An 18,423-nucleotide genomic window follows, 5' to 3' on the forward strand; every position below is an offset into this window, starting at 1 on the left:
CACATTCTATTTTGTATTACCGCTAACTGTATTTATGTCTTCTCTTCCCTCCTAGATTGTAAGGTCTTGTGGTCAGGGACCATATGCTCTTTGTCTTTGCTAAAATACCGTATGCCACCATGCTTTGTCCATTATAGATGTTCTATTAATATTTATTGAGTAAATGATTGAGTAGCATATTAGATTTCTCTCTCTCCAATGCCAGATTTATAACTTATTTTTTAACATAAGGAAATGTTTCCTTTAAAGCCCTAAAAGATTCAGGAACCTCCACATCACTATGTCTTTTTTCTCCCACCTTTAGAAATGTATTTTTTGGATTCATCCTTAGTCTAATTACTTAATTACTGTGGTTATTATGGTTAGAGTAGGAAATCAGCAGTATAATTGAAACATATATTGAAGTGTATATTTACTTGGCCTTTAGTTAATTTTGGTGAATTTATGTAGCCATAGATTTGTTTGGGTGCTTCCTCTTCCTCTTTCTCCTTCCTCGTCTTCCTGTTCTTCTCCTCCTTCTCATTATTATTATTATCACTTTAATGAATTTACTGAAGCAATAATCTTATTTATTTTTTAATGTTTTTTAAAAAAATTTATCTATTTGGCTGCGTCAGGTCTTAAGTTGCGGCACGCGGGATCTTTCATTGTGGTGCCCGGGCTTCTCTCTAGTTGTGGCCCGTGGGCTTAGTTGCCCCGCAGCACTTGGGATCTTAGTTCCCCGACCAGGGATCGAACCCACGTCCCCGGCATTGGAAGGCGGATTCTTAACCACTGGACCACGAGGGAAGTCCCTGAAGTAATAATTTTATATAAAAAAGGCCACATTGCAGCCTGTGAGACACAAGATGAGGCGAAATCTAACTGATCGGCACTGTCTTTAGTATTGTTGCCAAAGACATGAATATATAAAATTTAATGACATGTAATTAGTATGATTAGGATTTAGTCATAGGCTTTTCTCTTTTACAAATGAGGACCCTGAGTTCCATGGAGGTTAGGCGACCTTTCCTAAGGCCCATGGCATTTCCTTCCAGACCAGAGTCTGGAATCTGGTTCCACACACATCCCTCAGGAACTGAACTGGGTGATCCTAAGAGGGTGAAATGTGTGAAGACAACTTTAGAAAGTAACATTGTCTTTAAGGTAGAATATGACCTATGTCTTAAGGGGCATACATGACTCCTGTTTGACTTAGGTATGTTAATTCCTGTTTCTGTACACATTTTAGTTACGGATATGTCATGGCTTCCAGCATGAAGTTAATATACTTTGCAGTCTTTAACCAACTAGTCTAAATGCTTACTGAATGAAAGCTTTGACCATAGGTGTATCCTGGTTAAACATGTTACATATCTTTTGAATATAATTTAGCTATAATTTTAATATGTATCTTTTAATTTAAAAAGAAAAGTCTGAATTCTTCAAACTGAAAACAGAAGAATATAACACAGTGATCCTTTTTTTTTTTTTTTAAGTCATTTTATTTTATTTTTATTTGGCTACACCACATGGCATGTGGGAATCCTAGTTCCCCGACAAGGGATCGAACCTGGGCCCTGGCAGTGAAAGCGCCAATTCCTAACCAGTGGACCGCCAGGGAATTCCCTGAAACAGTGATCCTTGACTAAAAGAGCTAAATAAACCCCTTCTGTGCACTATGCTGACCTTTCATTACTACTGAGTAAAAGTGTGTCTTTTTGAGTTTGATTAATCAGTAGACAGGAGGCCAGTTAAGTCACTGTCTTTTCACTTTCTACCTTTCACTGTTGGATTCCAAAAGCAGGAATAATACTGTTTTGGGACTGATTCGTTTATTCATAATTCAAGGGAATTCAAGGAGCCTGAGGTATGCATCTCCATAGAAAAATAAAATTCAGCCTCAGATCTCCCCAATTGCTGGCCTAGCACCAACAAGCAACTTGTAACTGGATTCCTGTTTTATCATCCCTCCCCCACCCCCGTTGTCTGTCTGCTCTGAAAATTGAAAGACTGCTGTCCAGTGGCTCTTGGACTTGGTTCTGCCTTCCAGCCACTCCTCTCCCACTCACTTTCTGATCTGTTTAACTATTTGTTTAACCACAGTTTAGTTTTGTCTGTTCTTAGATTTCCTATAAATGGAGTCATACCATGTCTGGCTTCTTTCACTTTAAAATCGAGATGTAATTGACATATAACATTGTATTAGTTTCAGGTGTACAACATAATGACTTGATATATATATATGACATATATCTATATTGACATGATTACCACAGTAAATCTTGATAACATCCATCACCACACATAGTTATAAATTTTTTTTCTTGTGATGAGAACTTTTAAGATCTACTCTCTTAGCAACTTTCAGATATGCAGTTCAGTATTATTAAATGTAGTCACCGTGCGCCATCACATTACCAGGACTTATTTTCTTATAACTGGAAGTTTGTGCCTTTTGACCCCCTTCCCCGATCTCTTCCACTCCCACCCCTGCCTCTGGTAACCACAAATCTGATCTCTGTTTCTATAAGTTTGTTTTCTGTTTGTTTTAGATTCCACATATAACTGAGATCATACAGTATTTGCCTATCTCTGACTGACTTATCTCACTTAACATGATGCCCTCAAGGTCGATCCATGTTGTTGCAAATGGCAGGATTTCCTCCTTTTTATGGCTGACTAATATTCCATGGTATATATTTCTGAGATCTACCCTTGTTGTGTACATCGGCAGCCCATCATTTTATTGCTGAGTAGTACTCCATTGTTTGAATACGCCATATTTTGTTCATCCGTTCTCCTGTTACATGATATGCATTTTTGTCTAAGCCTAATTTCTGGCCCTATTTTATGTCCCTACCATTGTTCCCCCCACCTTTCCCATCATCCTCAAATGAATGTGCCTGTTTGAGTTGATTTTCCTGGAATAGGGTTACCTCTGCATACAGAGTTCTTTCTTTAGCTGAGGAGAGCTTTATTTTCCATAATCTTTGATTATTGCTTGTATTCCACTGATTTTCTGTTCCTTCTAGTATCCTGGTTGCTCATTAGTTGATACCTCATTCTCTGGTCGTCCGTGACTATTTCCTTCTTCCTAATTTTCATTTCTTTACACCTTTCCTCTATGGTGAAAGATAGCTGCTCCATGTTTATCCTTTGCATCACTCATTTCCAGTAATGTCAACTATGCTTGTTCCTGCTGCTGACATGGACTTTAATTTTGTATTTATGTTCTCATTGTTATTGAGATCCTCCTTAATTTAACTTCTTTTTATATTGTGATTATTTCTTATATTATTTTATTATTTATCTGATTATTTTTATATTATATTTTTCTGTTCATCTTCTGCTGCCTTCATATGGAGGCAATGTTTACTTGCACTTTCTTGAATATGCCAAACCATTTCCTGAAAATTTATTTTGTATCATACCATAGATAATATTCAGAAAGACTCTGAGAAAGAATTCCCCCCCATTTTAACATACTTTTTAACCAGTTCCATGTTGTTTTTTCCTGCTTTCCTCCCTTATTGTCCTCAGACGAGTGAGCTCCATGCAGAAGCAGAACGGTTGAGTGGACGGTCTTTTTGTTCCATTTCTTTTTTTCTCAGTCCTCTTGCTAAATCTTCAGCTGCAGGGCAGCCTGCAGGGTCCTGATGTACTTCCCAGTTCCAGCAGGTGTCAAGTCTGCGTCCCTGGACTCTCTTGAGGTTGCTTCTCTCCCCGGCCCTCTGCTATTTTTCCTTTATCGCACAGTGTCATTCCAGCCCACAGCAGCTACAGTTCTTTCTCTTCTTGCCCTTTCTTCAGACAGCGCTTCTTAGCAAGCCCTCTGCCATCATCTGCTCCCTCCGCTTTCTGCCCATTTGCTTTCTGAGCTTTGCTCTATCTCTTTGGCCATGAGAAGACAGACAGAGGTAGTGGACAGTGGGTGGGAGGATGGGGGAAACAATTTTCTGCTCCATCCCAGAGCAGCTTCTCAGTGATGGAGAAGCACTTCTGTATAGGTCTTTGGTTGGTGAATACTCGGGGTCTCTGGGTTGGGGGCACATAGTGGAACCGCACCAAGTATCTTCTGAACTGTGTTCACCCAGCCACTAGCTTGAAGTCAGGTTGAGGTTTGCCATGAGATGACAACTGGGGAGTTGCTGCCTCTCCCCCAGCACTGTCGGCTTTATAATTACTGTCAATTCATTGATGATTGGGGGTTCAGATGGTTTTCAACCTTAGTCTTCAATGAGATGGAGAGTGTTTTGCTTTGTTTTTGATCATTTTCAGTACCGTCATTAATATTTAGTGATAAGTTGGGAGGGGCATTCCTCAGAGCTACTAGCCAAGTGTAATTCTGAGAAAGACTCCCAGCCTTGCATCTTAAATGGTGACTTTAATTACCTGGGGTTGCGTATTGTATACACCAACCGATTCACATTCATAGGATTCATAGGATTACATTCAATTGGACAGCTTGTTATTTTGAGAAAACACCTTCTAAACCATATGCTTTACAAATGATCAGCGAGGACATCTTTTTGAAACTGTGTAGTCAGGTGGGAGTCAGGAGTTACGGATGCTAAGCAGCTGGAAGTATGTGGGCCAACAGGCAGCATGTGCAGAGCTCATGCTTTCTCATTGGAATGACCCCTGAACTCCACAGTCCAACCCAGAGACATGTGTTCTTTTTTTTTTAAACATCTTTATTGGAGTATAATTGCTTTATATTGGTGTGTTAGTTTCTGCTGTACAACAAAGTGAATCAGCTATACGTATACATATATCCCCTTATCCCCTCCCTCTTGTGTCTCCCTCTCACCCTCCCTATCCCACCCCTCTAGGTGGTCACAAAGCACCGAGCTGATCTCCCTGTGCTGTGTGGCTGCTTCCCACTAGCTATCTGTTTTACATTTGGTAGTGTATGTATGTCAATGCTACTCTCTCACTTCGTCCCAGCTTACCCTTCCCCCTCCCCGTGTCCTCAAGTCCATTCTCTGTGTCTGCGTCTTTATTCCTGTCCTGCCCCTAGGTTCTTCAGAGCCTTTTTTTTTTTTTTTAGATTCCATATATGTATGTTAGCATATGATATTTGTTTTTCTTTCTGACTTACTTCACTCTGTATGAGAGACTCTAGGTCCATCCACCTCACTACAAATAACTCAATTTCGTTTCTTTTTATGGCTGAGTAATATTCCATTTTATATATGTGCCACATCTTCTTTATCCATTCATCTGTCGATGGACACTTAGGTTGCTTCCATGTCCTGGCTATTGTAAATAGAGCTGCAGTGAACATTATGGTATTATGAATTACCTCTTTTTGAATTATGGTTTTCTCAGGGTATATGCCCAGTAGTGGGATTGCAGGGTCGTATGGTAGTTCTATTTTTAGTTTTTTAAGGAACCTCCGTACTGTTCTCTATCTCTCCATCTGTTTGAGACATGTGTTCTTGTTTGTTAGTTTAAATAGTCCTCATGCATTAGCTGACATAGCGGATATATAGATCCTCTTTTGCTTGACTTTCTTTTCTTGTGTGTATAGCACGTGGAGCATGATCTTGAATCATTGTTAAAACCTTCCTTTGGTCTACTTTTAGAAATCGGTGTCTGCATTATTGGTCAAGAGCAGATTCTGTGGTGGGCAAAATGAACTCTCTTGAATGCTTCTTAAGAGGTGGTGAGACTGTCAGCTCTCACTTGTTCAAAAATGTCAACAGTTTGATACAAACAAAGGCCATAAATTTGGCATTTTAACTCTTGTCTCCTGCAACTAGGGTTTGAAGGTATTTCCTAACCGTTTCTTTCTTAGCCTCTTTTTATGTTAAACGTAGTTAAGTGTACAATAGTGTACTGGAATTAAAGATCACTGGTCTTGTTAATGTGCTTTTAATAGCAATTCAAAACTAGCTTTGTTTTTTTGTTTTTAGCTTAACCCTGATTATCGAGATGCCCAAAATGAAGGAAAAAATGTGGTGAGTAGAATTGCTTTTTTCCCCGTCAACTACAAGCATATTATTTATATTTTATATGAACAAATTGAAAAGTTAGTAGAAAATTTGAAGACTGGGGCTCTGAGAGAGATTCTCCAAGTAGAGGCTGTGGATTGAAGATAAAAAGTAAATGATGATTTGGCTTAGATTATAAGAAGATGACCAGAAGTGGGTGTTTAGGGAGATTTCCAGCAACTTGGAGGCCACTTATGATAGATTGCTGAAGGCAACTGGATTTGGGAGGTATGGTGGGTCTAGGTTTAGTTTTCAGAAGTTCATAGAAATTAGGAAGGAGGAATGGAATTGTGGCATAATATTAAAATAGGACAACAGAACAATCCTTTTCAATTCAAAATAATTCGGTTTCTATTTATGGGGAGAAATTGTTCAGTAACTAGATAATTCTAATTTCTAATAATCTACAGTGTGCTACTCAAAAAAAAATTCACAATCTTATTTTAAAGCCAGTTTTCATTATAAATACTTATTATTATTTATCCTGCTCATCTCATCATAATTTGGAAAGAATATGACTTAACAATGACAACATGATTTAATTCAATTAAAAAATTCATAGAGGAAGGGAGTTACCAGTGGGGATGGGGGTGGGTTATGGGTGAAACTGTATGGTGATGGATGGCAACTAGACTTGTGGTGGTGACCACTTTGTAGTATATAAGATGTCGAACTGTTAATGCTGTACACCTGAAACTTATTAAAAAATTCAGAAATTCAGGATATTTTGATGTGATCCAAATAAAGCCTGGACGATGCACTGGATTTTTTTTTTTTTTGGTGTTTCCTATTATCAATCATTTTTATTATTGTTGTTATATCAATATTTTTGATTACTCCTGCAGCTACTGTCCACTGCTCCATGGTGTCTACTGCATTTTCTGTGTGTGACTCTCAGCAGGGCTGGATTTCTTTAAAAGCAATTTAGCCAGATATTTTGATATAAAATAGACACAGTCTGTAATACAGTTTTGTTAGGAGTTTTGCCATCCCTTTTGGAATGGGTAGGTATTATTACTGCATCACCCCAAATTCTGCTCTTTGATAGAAACTGTTGGAATGTTTCATTAAAATGACTACTGTTGTACATTGGTGCACAGATTTACGTTTTAGGAGGATATGGGGCAGATGGATCAAATAAGAATTTCTGGACCTGAGTCAACCCTGTTTGACTCCTCTCTCCATATGATTATCATGTTTACAATAGAAATAAGCGAAGTATCAGGTCACTGACCCAGTGAAAACTTTAATTTGTGTCAAAATGTCTTTAAATATAGAAGTAGGTTTGTTAGATCCATTGGATCTTTTATTTATGATTCAATTTTATGTGTCTGTGTGGGCTTTTCTCCCCCTGGTTTTCAAATAGCTGCAGCAGGACTGTTGGGTCCTTACCTTCCTATGATTTAGGAAAATGCTATCAGTAGCCATGTTTAAAAAGCAAAGTGTGAATCATAGTTTCTTTGGTTCTTCCTATAAGCTTGTCGATGGTCTCAATGGTTTCCGGCCAGAGACCACCAGGAAAATACCCATACAAGTGACGTTTATAACTCACTGCACGCACACTATGGGGAACCGTGCTGCTTCTGAGTAAGAAGGTGTTAGAAAAAACGTCTTATAGGAATTGGGCTTGTGCGATTGATTTTGGGGAAGATTTAAAGAAGTGGGGCTTTGCTGTGGACGGGAATGCTGTTAGGAAGAGGAGGTATCTTAATACATTTTATCTGTGGGTAGGGCAGGCTAGGTCTGTAATTGCTAAAGAAGCAGCAGTCGCTCATATTCGCTAGAGGACAGGAGCAGGATTGTCATTTTTTGTGGCTTGAACAACGTTCACAGTCTGTCGGTGTTCAGATATGGTCAGGGAGTGGTGTTGTTTTGTCTTGATCCATTCCAGTCATGAAGTGACCTTGTCTGGTGTTGCTGTTTTGTGAAATTGCCCATATTCACCAGGAGAACACCAGGAGAACCAGCTTGAGTGTCAGGCCAGCTCCTAGCAACACCAAGGCCTGGCTCATCCACCAGGCCAGCTGTCGGATGTCGGGGACTGCTTTTTTCTCTTTGTCAAGGTTCATTTCTGTGATATTCTATGTGACTTCTTGAGCGTGCTGTCGAGACAGCGGAGCTCTACTGTAGCACCACCATGAACTTGTGTAGCCTTGGACGAGTCAGATAGCTTTCCTGAGACTCATTTTCTTCACCTGTCTGATAGGATGAGGATGTTTGCCCTACATCTCTCACCTGCATGCCATGGGGATAAAATGCCAGCAGATAAATGGGAAACTCTCTGAATAAAAGATGTTAGTAGGCTAAAAATGTAAGTTGTTTCTATTCAAAGGTCATCATATCAAAGCTTCAAATTGTGCAATTGAGTTAAATCTCTGGCTCATCTCCTTTTGGCTACGTACCCTTTGGAGATGCTACCGATCATTCTGGGCAGAGCTGAGTGGGAGAATAGAGTGAATGAAGGGTTATGGAGCAGCGCAGAGCATATAAATAAGTAATAAATCCATGGTGAAGTTTACTCTTTGCGTTAATCAAGCTTTTGATTAGACTTGCTAAATATTTTTCCTTTGTATTCTGAAGTACAGTTTCTTTATCCTCCTCTAAAGGTGAGAAAGAGGACTCTTCTGTTTAAGCAGTGTTACTAGCAATACTTTAATTGCATACAACATAGGTGGGTTTGCTTTTGCTGTAGCATTTTATGACTGGATCTCATCTGTCATCTCAGAGACACATCCAACTGGAGACATCTGATTTCCTTCTCTCTAAAACCCCTAGCTTGAAAGTAAATAAAACTGAGAAAATGGAACAGTAAAGCTAACAATATGGCTTCTCATTTTATACACCATTTACCATCTAGCAATGATGATGTTTCTGTCTAAAAAAGAAAACAGAGGAGCGTTTAGAGTGTAGCCTGTGAAAAATGAAATCAGTTTCCCAAAACAATGCTATCTCACCTCAGATCTGGGTTCCAGTAACACTGAGTTCCCTGTGACCATGCTAATTATTTTCTTTCCTCATTTTCCCTACGTTGTCTATTTAATATCCAGTTAATACTTTTCCTGTAATTTAGAAACCTTTATCACATGTTGCCTTCCATTTTTGAAGTTTCAGAGGTTAATGGATAATACTGCTGAAATGAGGCGGAGTGTGTCAGAGCTCCCATTAAGACCCAAATAGCTGTATTTATTCTACAAAGAAGTCTATTATTTCCAATCTTACAAATGCACAGCATCCACAGGGACCCTGTAAATATTGGAACTGTATCAAGCCCAGCTGGGAACCTGAAAGTCGTTAGTTTTTTCTCCGTGCAAACTGGCATCTTTTCAAATGGCTCTTTGAAGGAGACTTTTCTGGAATAACACCACCCATTTTAACATTACCTTATTTATGTGGAATGTGATCTGATTCTTCCAGGGAATGTCTTTTGTCTGTGCTGGGGATCCTCGGCCTCAGCAATACTGATATGTTGATATTCGGGCCAGATCATTCTTGGTTGTGGTCGGGCTGTTCTCCGCATCGTAGGATGTTTAGCAGCAGCTCTGGACTCTACTCACTAGAGACCAGGAGTGGTCTCCCTGTTCTCCATCCCCCATCCCCCGCCCAAGTTGTGGCAACTAAAAGTGTTTCTGGAAATTGCCAGACGTCTCTGGGGAGCCAAACTCTCTCCCTTTGAGAACCATCCGTCTTTGTGCAAAAACATACATTAAACAGAAATGTTCTAGGAAGCATGAAACTTTGCCGAAATAGACTTGAAAATTCTATTCTGTAGAATTTTTCTTTTGGGGGAGGGTACCAGGTCCTGAAAGAAGACCCACAAGTTTCTTTGTGTTTTACTATGTATTCATCAGCGGTAAGATGATAAGGAAAAGAAAGAAAAAAGGGTCATATTGGGAATTAGTTTGAGAGCACCCGATTGTCAAGGAACCGTGGCAAGAGAAGAAGGGTTTGCAGCTTTAAATGGCAGGGTTGTGTCTGTTCCATAAAGTCTGCAGTGAGAGCCCCAGAGGGTCTGGACCAAAACACAGATGCCTACACAAAGTTATGCTGCCGTGGCCACAGGTCTGAATCGGCCCTGAAAACGCAGACATTGTTTCTTACCGAATGTCTCTGGCTCTTCACAGCAGAACTGCTACGTGATGTCTCTGCTGAAAATGCGATGACTCACAAATGAGGCAACAGAGAAGGTGTAACAGGAGGCTCCCTGCTGTGCGCCGCGGGCAGGGCCCCCAGGAGCTAGAGAAGCTGGCGAGCCATTAGCATCCTCTGGCTTCTCATACAGGATTTTCAATTTGTATAATCTGCGAGACTGTGTGCCTTTCCTTCCAAGTGAAAATGCTAGTTTTCTAAAAGCCCAGCAGACTAGATTAACATTCTGCAGCCCTTCATTCCCTAAATTGAGAGTGTTTTGGAGACTGAGATGCTGTTAAATTTCACACCTGTTTAAGCTCTGTTGTACCTTAATGTCTTTTCATGATGCAAAGAGGGAGGGCAGTGTGCTTCTGTAATTCTCTGCAGAGAACTAGTGTTTTGGGGTCTTTTTTCTTACTTAAAAAGAGATGTGGGTTCGTAAACAAAAGCCACAAGTACACAATTTTGAACAGAACTGCCTTCATATTGTAGAAATATAATATTAATTTTCTTGATATTGAAGCTTGATCCATTTATTTAAAAACTGTATGCTTATAACTCATTATTCATATTTTATTAGTTAAAAAATTCCAAGGGGCTGGCTTGAAGTTTACTGTCAAACTGCTATGACAGCTTGTTAAGCAAATTAACAGAGTACAAGAGATTAATAGCAGAATGCTTAAGACTATAGCACTGTTTTAAAAAACTTCTAAATGTGTTAGAAGCTCTTATTCACACATAAACAATTGTTATGCTATTTATAAATGGAACTTATCTATTCATTAAAGCTTTTTTCCTCAAAGACCTAAGCAAATTATTTGGGGGTACATTCCACTTATCCTAGGTAATTAAAATTAAACCACAGGTCTTAAATAGTATGAGTAACTTAGAGTGACCTCTTTTAGCTAGCCCTAATAAGTGAGGTTTCTCTATGGAAAAGATTTTTATTTTTCACTGTAAGAGTGTCAAAATAGGTCTTTTGACTATTCTTATCAGGATCCCACGGGGAGATATTACCAAGGGGGATGGGGTAGGAGGGCAATCTCTTGGAACCTGAATCTGCTCGCCTTTTATAAGTCTAGAAAGTTCATTTTATTAGCCTTTCAAAAGGGGGAAAAGGACAGTGCATACAGGAGGATTGATTCCACTAGTGAATTCACAAATGACTGATGTATAAACCACAGTGCCAACTGTCAGTTGCTAAGTAGATCTAAATCCTTGGGTCAGTTAGTGCGTTTTCCCTGAAGGAAAATCTATATCAAAACCTAAATTATGATTAGAAGATTGGCGTGGAGAGCTCAGGAAATTAGATGACACACATGCCTTTCAGGGATATGGAATTCCTCCAGGAAAACTGGAATACTTTGTTTCATCTACCCTAGCCTGCGGTGAGAGAAACTGTCAAATTCTTGTTCATTGACTCTCCGTTTGTTTAGGTTACATGCTTATCTTCTGTTAATAAAGCCTTTCTTCAAATATGGTTCAACGTAATTGATTAGATTTTATTTTCCTTAGCTAAAATCATATTTTAATTGTGCCTTTCTAATACTCCATTTAAACCACTTGTGCTCAAATCCCTGTGCCTACATATTCACAAAAATCCTTTGAGTTTTTTTCTACAACTGACTGATCTCGTCCATTATTTCTGCATTCTTACATTCTGAGGCAATCTTCCCTCACATGTATTAATAACACTCATTATGTTGGTGGTTCTTTCTTTTGGCTGCAGTAGCATTGCCAAATCCAGAAAAGAGCTCTTTCATAATATTTCTTTGTGACTGTAACTCTCCTCGTCTATTTCCCCCCAAGTTTTCATGTTAAGATGTAATAAACAGCAAACTTCCTTTTCTTTCTTTTAGAATTAGCACTTCCTCTTCTTAAATCTCTTCCTTCCTCTTTCTCTGCCTTCTTCCTCATCATAGTGATTATTATCTTCAATTTCAGACGTCACCACCATTTTTACCGTAGGGAAGGAGTTCATAGCTGCACGTGGTATTCTACTGGGCCCTATGTAAGAAGATTGTGTAGATCTTCTTAAGACCTTCTTGACTCAGTTGTTTGGGGTCAGGCAGAAGTGTGATTCCTGTGTCACCATTACATTTCAGAGCCTTCATGGAAAACTGCTCCTTTGCTATCCATATCTTAGTATAACACCTGGATTTTCTTGTTGAGCTGCATGGCAGAGATCAACGCAACAGCACACTTTTTTTTCATTGTTTTAGTTAGTTTGTTCATTCGTTTGTTCCTTCCCTCCCTCCCCCTCTATCTCCCCGTCTCTCCCATCTTTCCTCCCTCCCCCCTCTCTTTTCTGTTCTTTCCTCCCTTCCTTCAGTAGCTTTATTGAGATATAGTTTACATACCATAAGAATTCTCATGTTTAGAATTACAGATCAGTGGTTTTTAGTATGTTCACAGAGTTGTAAAACCATAACCACTATCTAATTTTAGAACATTTTTACCACCCCCGAAAGAAAGCCTGTATCCACTAGCAGCCCCTGGCAACCTGGATCTACTGTCTCTATGAATAATTTGCCTTTTCTGGACATTTCATAGGTGGAATCATGCAGTATATGGCCTTTCTTTCATGGCTTCTTTCACTTAGCATAATGCTTTTAAGGTGCCTGCAGGTTGTACAATGTATCTGTACTTCATTCCTTTCATGGCCAAATAATATTCCATTTGGTGCATGTACCACATTTTGTTTATCCATCATTCGCATGATGGTTATTTCTGCTTTCTGGCTTTTATAAGTAAAGCTGCTATGAACATTGAGTGCAAGTTTCTGTGGGGTCATATACTTTCATTTCTCTCGGGTAGATACCTAGAATTAGAATTGCTGGTTATATGTTTAACATTTTGAGGAACTGCCCAACTCTTCCTAAGTGGCTATACCATTTTGTGTTCCTCTAGCAATATAGGAGTGTTACAATTTCTCCACATCTTAACGCTTGTTATTGTCTGTGTCTTTGACTATAACCATCCTAGTACATTTTCCTAATTAGTAATGATATTGAGCACCTTTGCATGTGCTTCTTGGCCATTTGTATGTCTTCTATGGAGAAATGTCATCACATCCTTTCCTCAATTTTTATTTATTTATTTATTTTTGGCTGTGTTGGGTCTTTGTTGCTGTGCGTGGGCTTTCTCTAGTTGCGGCGAGTGGGGGCTACTCTTAGTTGTGGTGCACGGGCTTCTCATCGCGGTGGGTTCTCTTGTTGCGGAGCATGGGCTGTAGGTGCACGGGCTTCAGTAGTTGTGGCACACAGTCTCTGTAGTTGTGTCACGCAGGCTGTGTAGTTGTGGTTCTTGGGCTCTAGAGCACAGGCTCAGGAGTGGTGGTGCATAGGATTAGTTGCTCCGTGGCATGTGGGATCTTCCCGGACCAGGGATCGAACCCGTGTCCCCTTCATTGGCAGGCAGATTCTTAACCACTGCACCACCAGCAAAGTCCCTTCTCAATTTTTAATTGGGTTATTTGTCTTTACAGCTATTCAGTTGTAAGTGTTCTTTATATATTCTGGATACAAGTCCCTTATCAGATATATAATTTACAAATATTTTCTCTCAGACTATTTTTTTTAATAGACACTTTTTAAAGAGCGTTTTAGATGCACAGCAAAATCCAGTGGAAGGTACAGAGGGTTCCCACATACCCCTGCCAGCGCACAAGTACAGCCTACTATCAACATTCCTCACCAGAGGGGTACATTTGTTACACTGGTAAACCTGCCTTGATACATCATTATCACCCAAAGTTCATAGTTTACATTAGGGTTCTCTCTCAGTGTTGTACATTCTATCAGTTTGACAAAAGTATAATGATATGTCTCCACCATTATAGGATCATACAGAATAGTCACACTGCCTTTAAACTCCTCAGTGCTTTTCCTATTCATCCCTCCCTCCCCCAATCCCTGGCAGTATATTCACAGTATATTTTTATTGTGTCCATAATTTTGCTTTTTCCAAATACCATATTTGGAATCACACAGTGTGTAGCTTTTTCACATTGGCTTCTTTCAAGATGCATTTAAGGTTTCTTTGTGTCTTCTCATAACTTGATGGCTCATTTATTTTTAGTGCTGAATAGCATTCCATTGCTTGGATGTCCCACAGTTTATTTACCTACTCACCTACTGAAAGATTGCTTGGTTGCTTCTAAGTTTTGGTAGTTATGAATAAAGCTGCGGTGCAAGTTTTTGTGTGGACATAGCTTTTCAGTTCACTTGGGTAAATGACAAGGAGCACGATTGCTGAATCACATGGTATGGAATGTGTTTTGTGTAAAACCACTGAACTGTCTTCCACAGTGGCTGTACCATTTTGCATTCCCGCCAGCAATGAACGAGAGTTCATGTTGCTCCATATCCTCGTCAGCATTTGGTGTTGTCAGTGTTTTGGGTTTTGGCCATTCTAATAGGTGTATATGGTATCTCATTGTTTTGAGTGATATCTCATTAGAGAATTTGCTATTCCCTAATGACATTTGATGTTGAGCATCTTTTCATGTATATATTTACCACCTGTATGCCATCTTTGGTGAGGTGTCTGTTCAGGTCTTTTGCCCATTTAAAAATTGGATTACTTGTTTTATTATTATTGAATTTTAAGAGTTCTTTGTATATTTTGGACACCAGTTCTTTATCAAATATGTCTTTTGGAACAGTTTTCTCCAAGTCTGTGGTTCATCTTCTCATTCTTTTGAGAGTGTCTTTCACAGAGCAGAAGAAACCCATTTTCATGAAAACCAGTTTATCAATGATTTCTTTCATGGAATTGCCTTTGGTGTCGTATTTTTCTCGTACACTGCTATTTTTCTTCTAGTGTTCACACTCATTTCCCTTTCTTTCTCCTTCCCTCATTCCTACTTTCTCGTTCCAGCTATTTCTCTTTCTTTAGACTCTTTCTCCCAACCCACTGTGAGAGTTGAAATATAGGAAATAAACAAAACTGTAGAAAGGCTGTCTAAACTTCAGTAGGGAATAATTAAAGACTAATGTTTTCAAGACCCAAAGGAGTAAATTACAAGTTATAGTATTTCACTAGACTAGCTGCTGCCAGAGATTTATTTGGAAGAAGTCTTTTTAGCTCACAGATGATCTATAAAGATCCCTCCCAAGCTTGATATTCCATGAGCCTAAGCTGTTATGTTACCCAGGCAGCCTTCTTTCCTGACTTACTTGTCTGGCCAGACTACTCTTATTGGGTCATTTAAAGACATTTAGGTTTTCCTCTCTCAGGATGTGATGGTGTTTTTGCCCTTCAAAGACTGTTGTCTTTAGTTCACAGACTTCCATGCCCTCAACGCAGATCACTGTGAATCACTGTGAAATGGGTCTCCTGACCCATGAGAATTTTGTCAGAAGACCTAAAGAAGGATCTAATTTAAAAAAAATAAACTTATTTATTTTATTTATTTATTTTTGGCTGCATTGGGTCTTCGTTGCTGCGCACGAGCTTTCTCCAGTTGTGGCGAGCGGGGGCTACTCTTCAGTGTGGTGGGCAGGCTTCTCATTGCGGTGGCTTCTCATGTTGTGGAGCACGGGCTCTGGGCGTGCGGGCTTCGGTAGTTGTGGCACGCGGGCTCAGTAGTTGTGGCTCGCGGGCTCTAGAGCACAGGCTCAGTAGTTGTGGCGCACAGGCTTAGTTGCTCCGCGGCATGTGGGATCTTCCCGGACCAGGGCTCGAACCCGTGTCCCCTGCATTGGCAGGCGGATTCTTAACCACTGCGCCACCAGGGAAGGAGGTTCTTAACCATGAGTTCATGCCTACCCTTTGAGGAGTGACTAATTCAGTGCTTAAGGGCTGCAGACCAGGCCGCTGGCTTTGGTTAATTTGGACTGAGGCGTGACTAGTTGAATATGGGGTTGAGCATTCACTATAGCACCCACTGCTCCCCTTGCCTTCCTCTTCCCCCCTCCTTTTTCCCTTTTTATTCCCTCCTCTCCACCTCCTCTCCCTCCTTCCTCTCTCCCTCTTCTTCACTCCCCCTTTTTCTACTCTGGTCCTTCCCCCTCTCCATCCTCTTTCCTTTGCTCCTTTCCTCATCCTTCATCTCCTGTAGGTAACTGCACTCATGTCTTTATTTAAAGGAAATAATCTCATCTTCCTCTCTCTTAAATTTTTGTGGTAAGATTAGTGAGAACAGTCAAGGGAACGGTTTTGCTATTGTGAGAACTTTTGTATCAATTCAGAAGTGGGGTTTGCTTACTGCTTTTGCGTTTCCTTCTCTCCTATTTCCTTATACTCACTTCTAGTGTATAGTAAGTTAAGAATACCTTTTTCTGATGAATGAACACAGTTCACATTTGCTGGTAAGAAACAACTGTTATGGGGGTTAAACCACCTGGGGAGAGTTTTCCAGACCCCTGTCTTCATATAAGTCTGAACTTAGATCTCTGCAGAAAACATATAAATCAGAGATGACAAGAGCTACCAGATACTCCTAGCCTATGTGAGATTTAGCAGATAGCAATCCTGTTCCTTCTTAAGAACACTGGCAGTTCCTCTGCCCATTCACAGTTAACTAGTGCTACCCGTTTGTGCACCATTTACAGAAGACACCAGCATGAAACTGCAAGGGTTTACTGATCCAAGGAAAATGACTTTCACAGTCTTGGGATGGAGCTTCAAGTGAATGTTTTGGAATGATCGGATGTAGTATTTCATTGTCATGGCAGCCTTTAAAGAAATGCTTGTCTTTGGATATAGATGGCTTTCATTTGCCTTTGAGCATCCCTTCCCACCTATTTTCTTTCAACTACCTGTGATGGTACAATGACAGTTTTTCTCTCTCATTTTCAAATTTCATTTGATTTAATAATTATATATAAGTAATTATATTTATGTACTTTACTACCAAGCTTATATTACATTTGCTGTATCATGTTTTGGTTTTCTTATACATCAGATTCTTCCATGGGACGCTGGAACTTGGGGAAGTTCGAGTGAAAATACATAATCATCAGTCTTGTGTTGTTTTTTGCTTAAAATGGTAGGAGTGTGCTAGAAATATTGACTGAGTTTCACATCATCTGAAGGCTTCTATTCCATTTGATTTCACTTTATATGCCATTATACTATGTTCTGGGATCTAATGAAATGAGCTGATGAACTGAATGGGAATGTTGCTGTTGATTCCCCCTCCCTCCAAGTTAATATCCCAATGATTTTTGGGAGTTAGGCAGGAACTCTGAAACACTTCCATGCTTACTCTTTAATTTATGAACTCTAGGTGATTCAACACACTACTTCTTCTCTGTGTTTGTTTTAAATGTGGAATGGTCAAAATTACTACTGTGATAATAGGTTTAATACCAGGGAAGGGATCAAAACTATTGTGACTGTTAGTGCCTTGATAATTTGCCCAGGTCAAATCACCCCTCTGGAATGTGGGACTTATCACTGTTAATAATAATTACCTGAAAGGCTCTCAGGCCCAATCTGCTCTTTCTGGATGATGTGAACTGGATATCACTATAATCCAATGAAGAAATAAATGCAAATTTAAAACTTATCTTCCAATTAATTGGAGAGTTTAGTAAGAAACATATAAAAGTAAAAAACCTTGTACTTCCTCAACAGAGAGATGGAGATCTTCCAACTGCAAAGAAGAAACGCCAGGCAGAGGAGAAGATCATGTACACTTTGGTCTCAGTCCCACATGGAAATGACATTGCATCCCTTTTTGAACTGGATGCCACAACTCTTCAGAGAGCGGACTGCCTGGTCCCAAGGTAAAAAAAAATATGGTTAAACAATAGTGTTTCTCTGAATAATTTTGCTGGCAGGTAAGGAATAAAAATCATAATCTTAGTATAATTTTTGTGATATAAAGAGAGCAAGCATAAGTGAAGAACAAGAGTTAAAAAAAATCATTCCTCTTTTGTGAGTAGATTAACATAGTTTGTTTTATTCTTAAAAATAATTCAAATGTGCAGGAGAAAAGAAATTCTGAAAAATTCATAAGAATCATTTATTCTTATTACTTATATGGCTTGTGGTTACTAAAATAAAAAATGATCTAGAAGCATTTCCATTAATAGTCATGGCATTTATTTTTATTATGTCAAATTAAAAATTTCATTCACTCATCATCCACTTGTTCATTTATTTAGTCATTCAGTCAACAAATCTTTTTAAAAAAAATTATTTATTTGGCTGTGTTGGTTCTTAGCTGCAGCACTCTGAATCTTTGTTGTGGCATGTGGGATCTTTTGTTGTGGTGCACGGGCTCCTTGTTGTGGTGCACAGGGCTCCTTGTTGCGGCCCACGGGCTTCTCTCTAGTTGTGGTGCGGGCTCCAGAGTGCGCGGGCT

The 18,423-nt window shown here is 39.5% G+C and overlaps 1 protein-coding gene across 3 annotated transcripts in view; it reads left to right on the plus strand.

Moving 5' to 3' along the window:
• The window catches only part of ITPR2 (inositol 1,4,5-trisphosphate receptor type 2), a 527,210-nt gene that overhangs the window by 124,692 nt on the left and 384,095 nt on the right, over positions 1 to 18,423 (plus strand). For 2 of the 3 annotated variants that reach the window (XM_030830533.3, XM_060305847.2), the window contains 2 exons: positions 5,901 to 5,945; positions 17,691 to 17,842. In XM_030830533.3, coding sequence (XP_030686393.1) covers positions 5,901 to 5,945; positions 17,691 to 17,842 — 197 coding nt within the window. The remainder of the gene's footprint in view (positions 1 to 5,900; positions 5,946 to 17,690; positions 17,843 to 18,423) is intronic. The other variant, XM_030830536.3, reaches the window with a different exon arrangement.

This window comes from Globicephala melas, chromosome 10 (assembly GCF_963455315.2).
Source record: "Globicephala melas chromosome 10, mGloMel1.2, whole genome shotgun sequence".
Lineage (NCBI taxonomy): Eukaryota > Metazoa > Chordata > Mammalia > Artiodactyla > Delphinidae > Globicephala > Globicephala melas.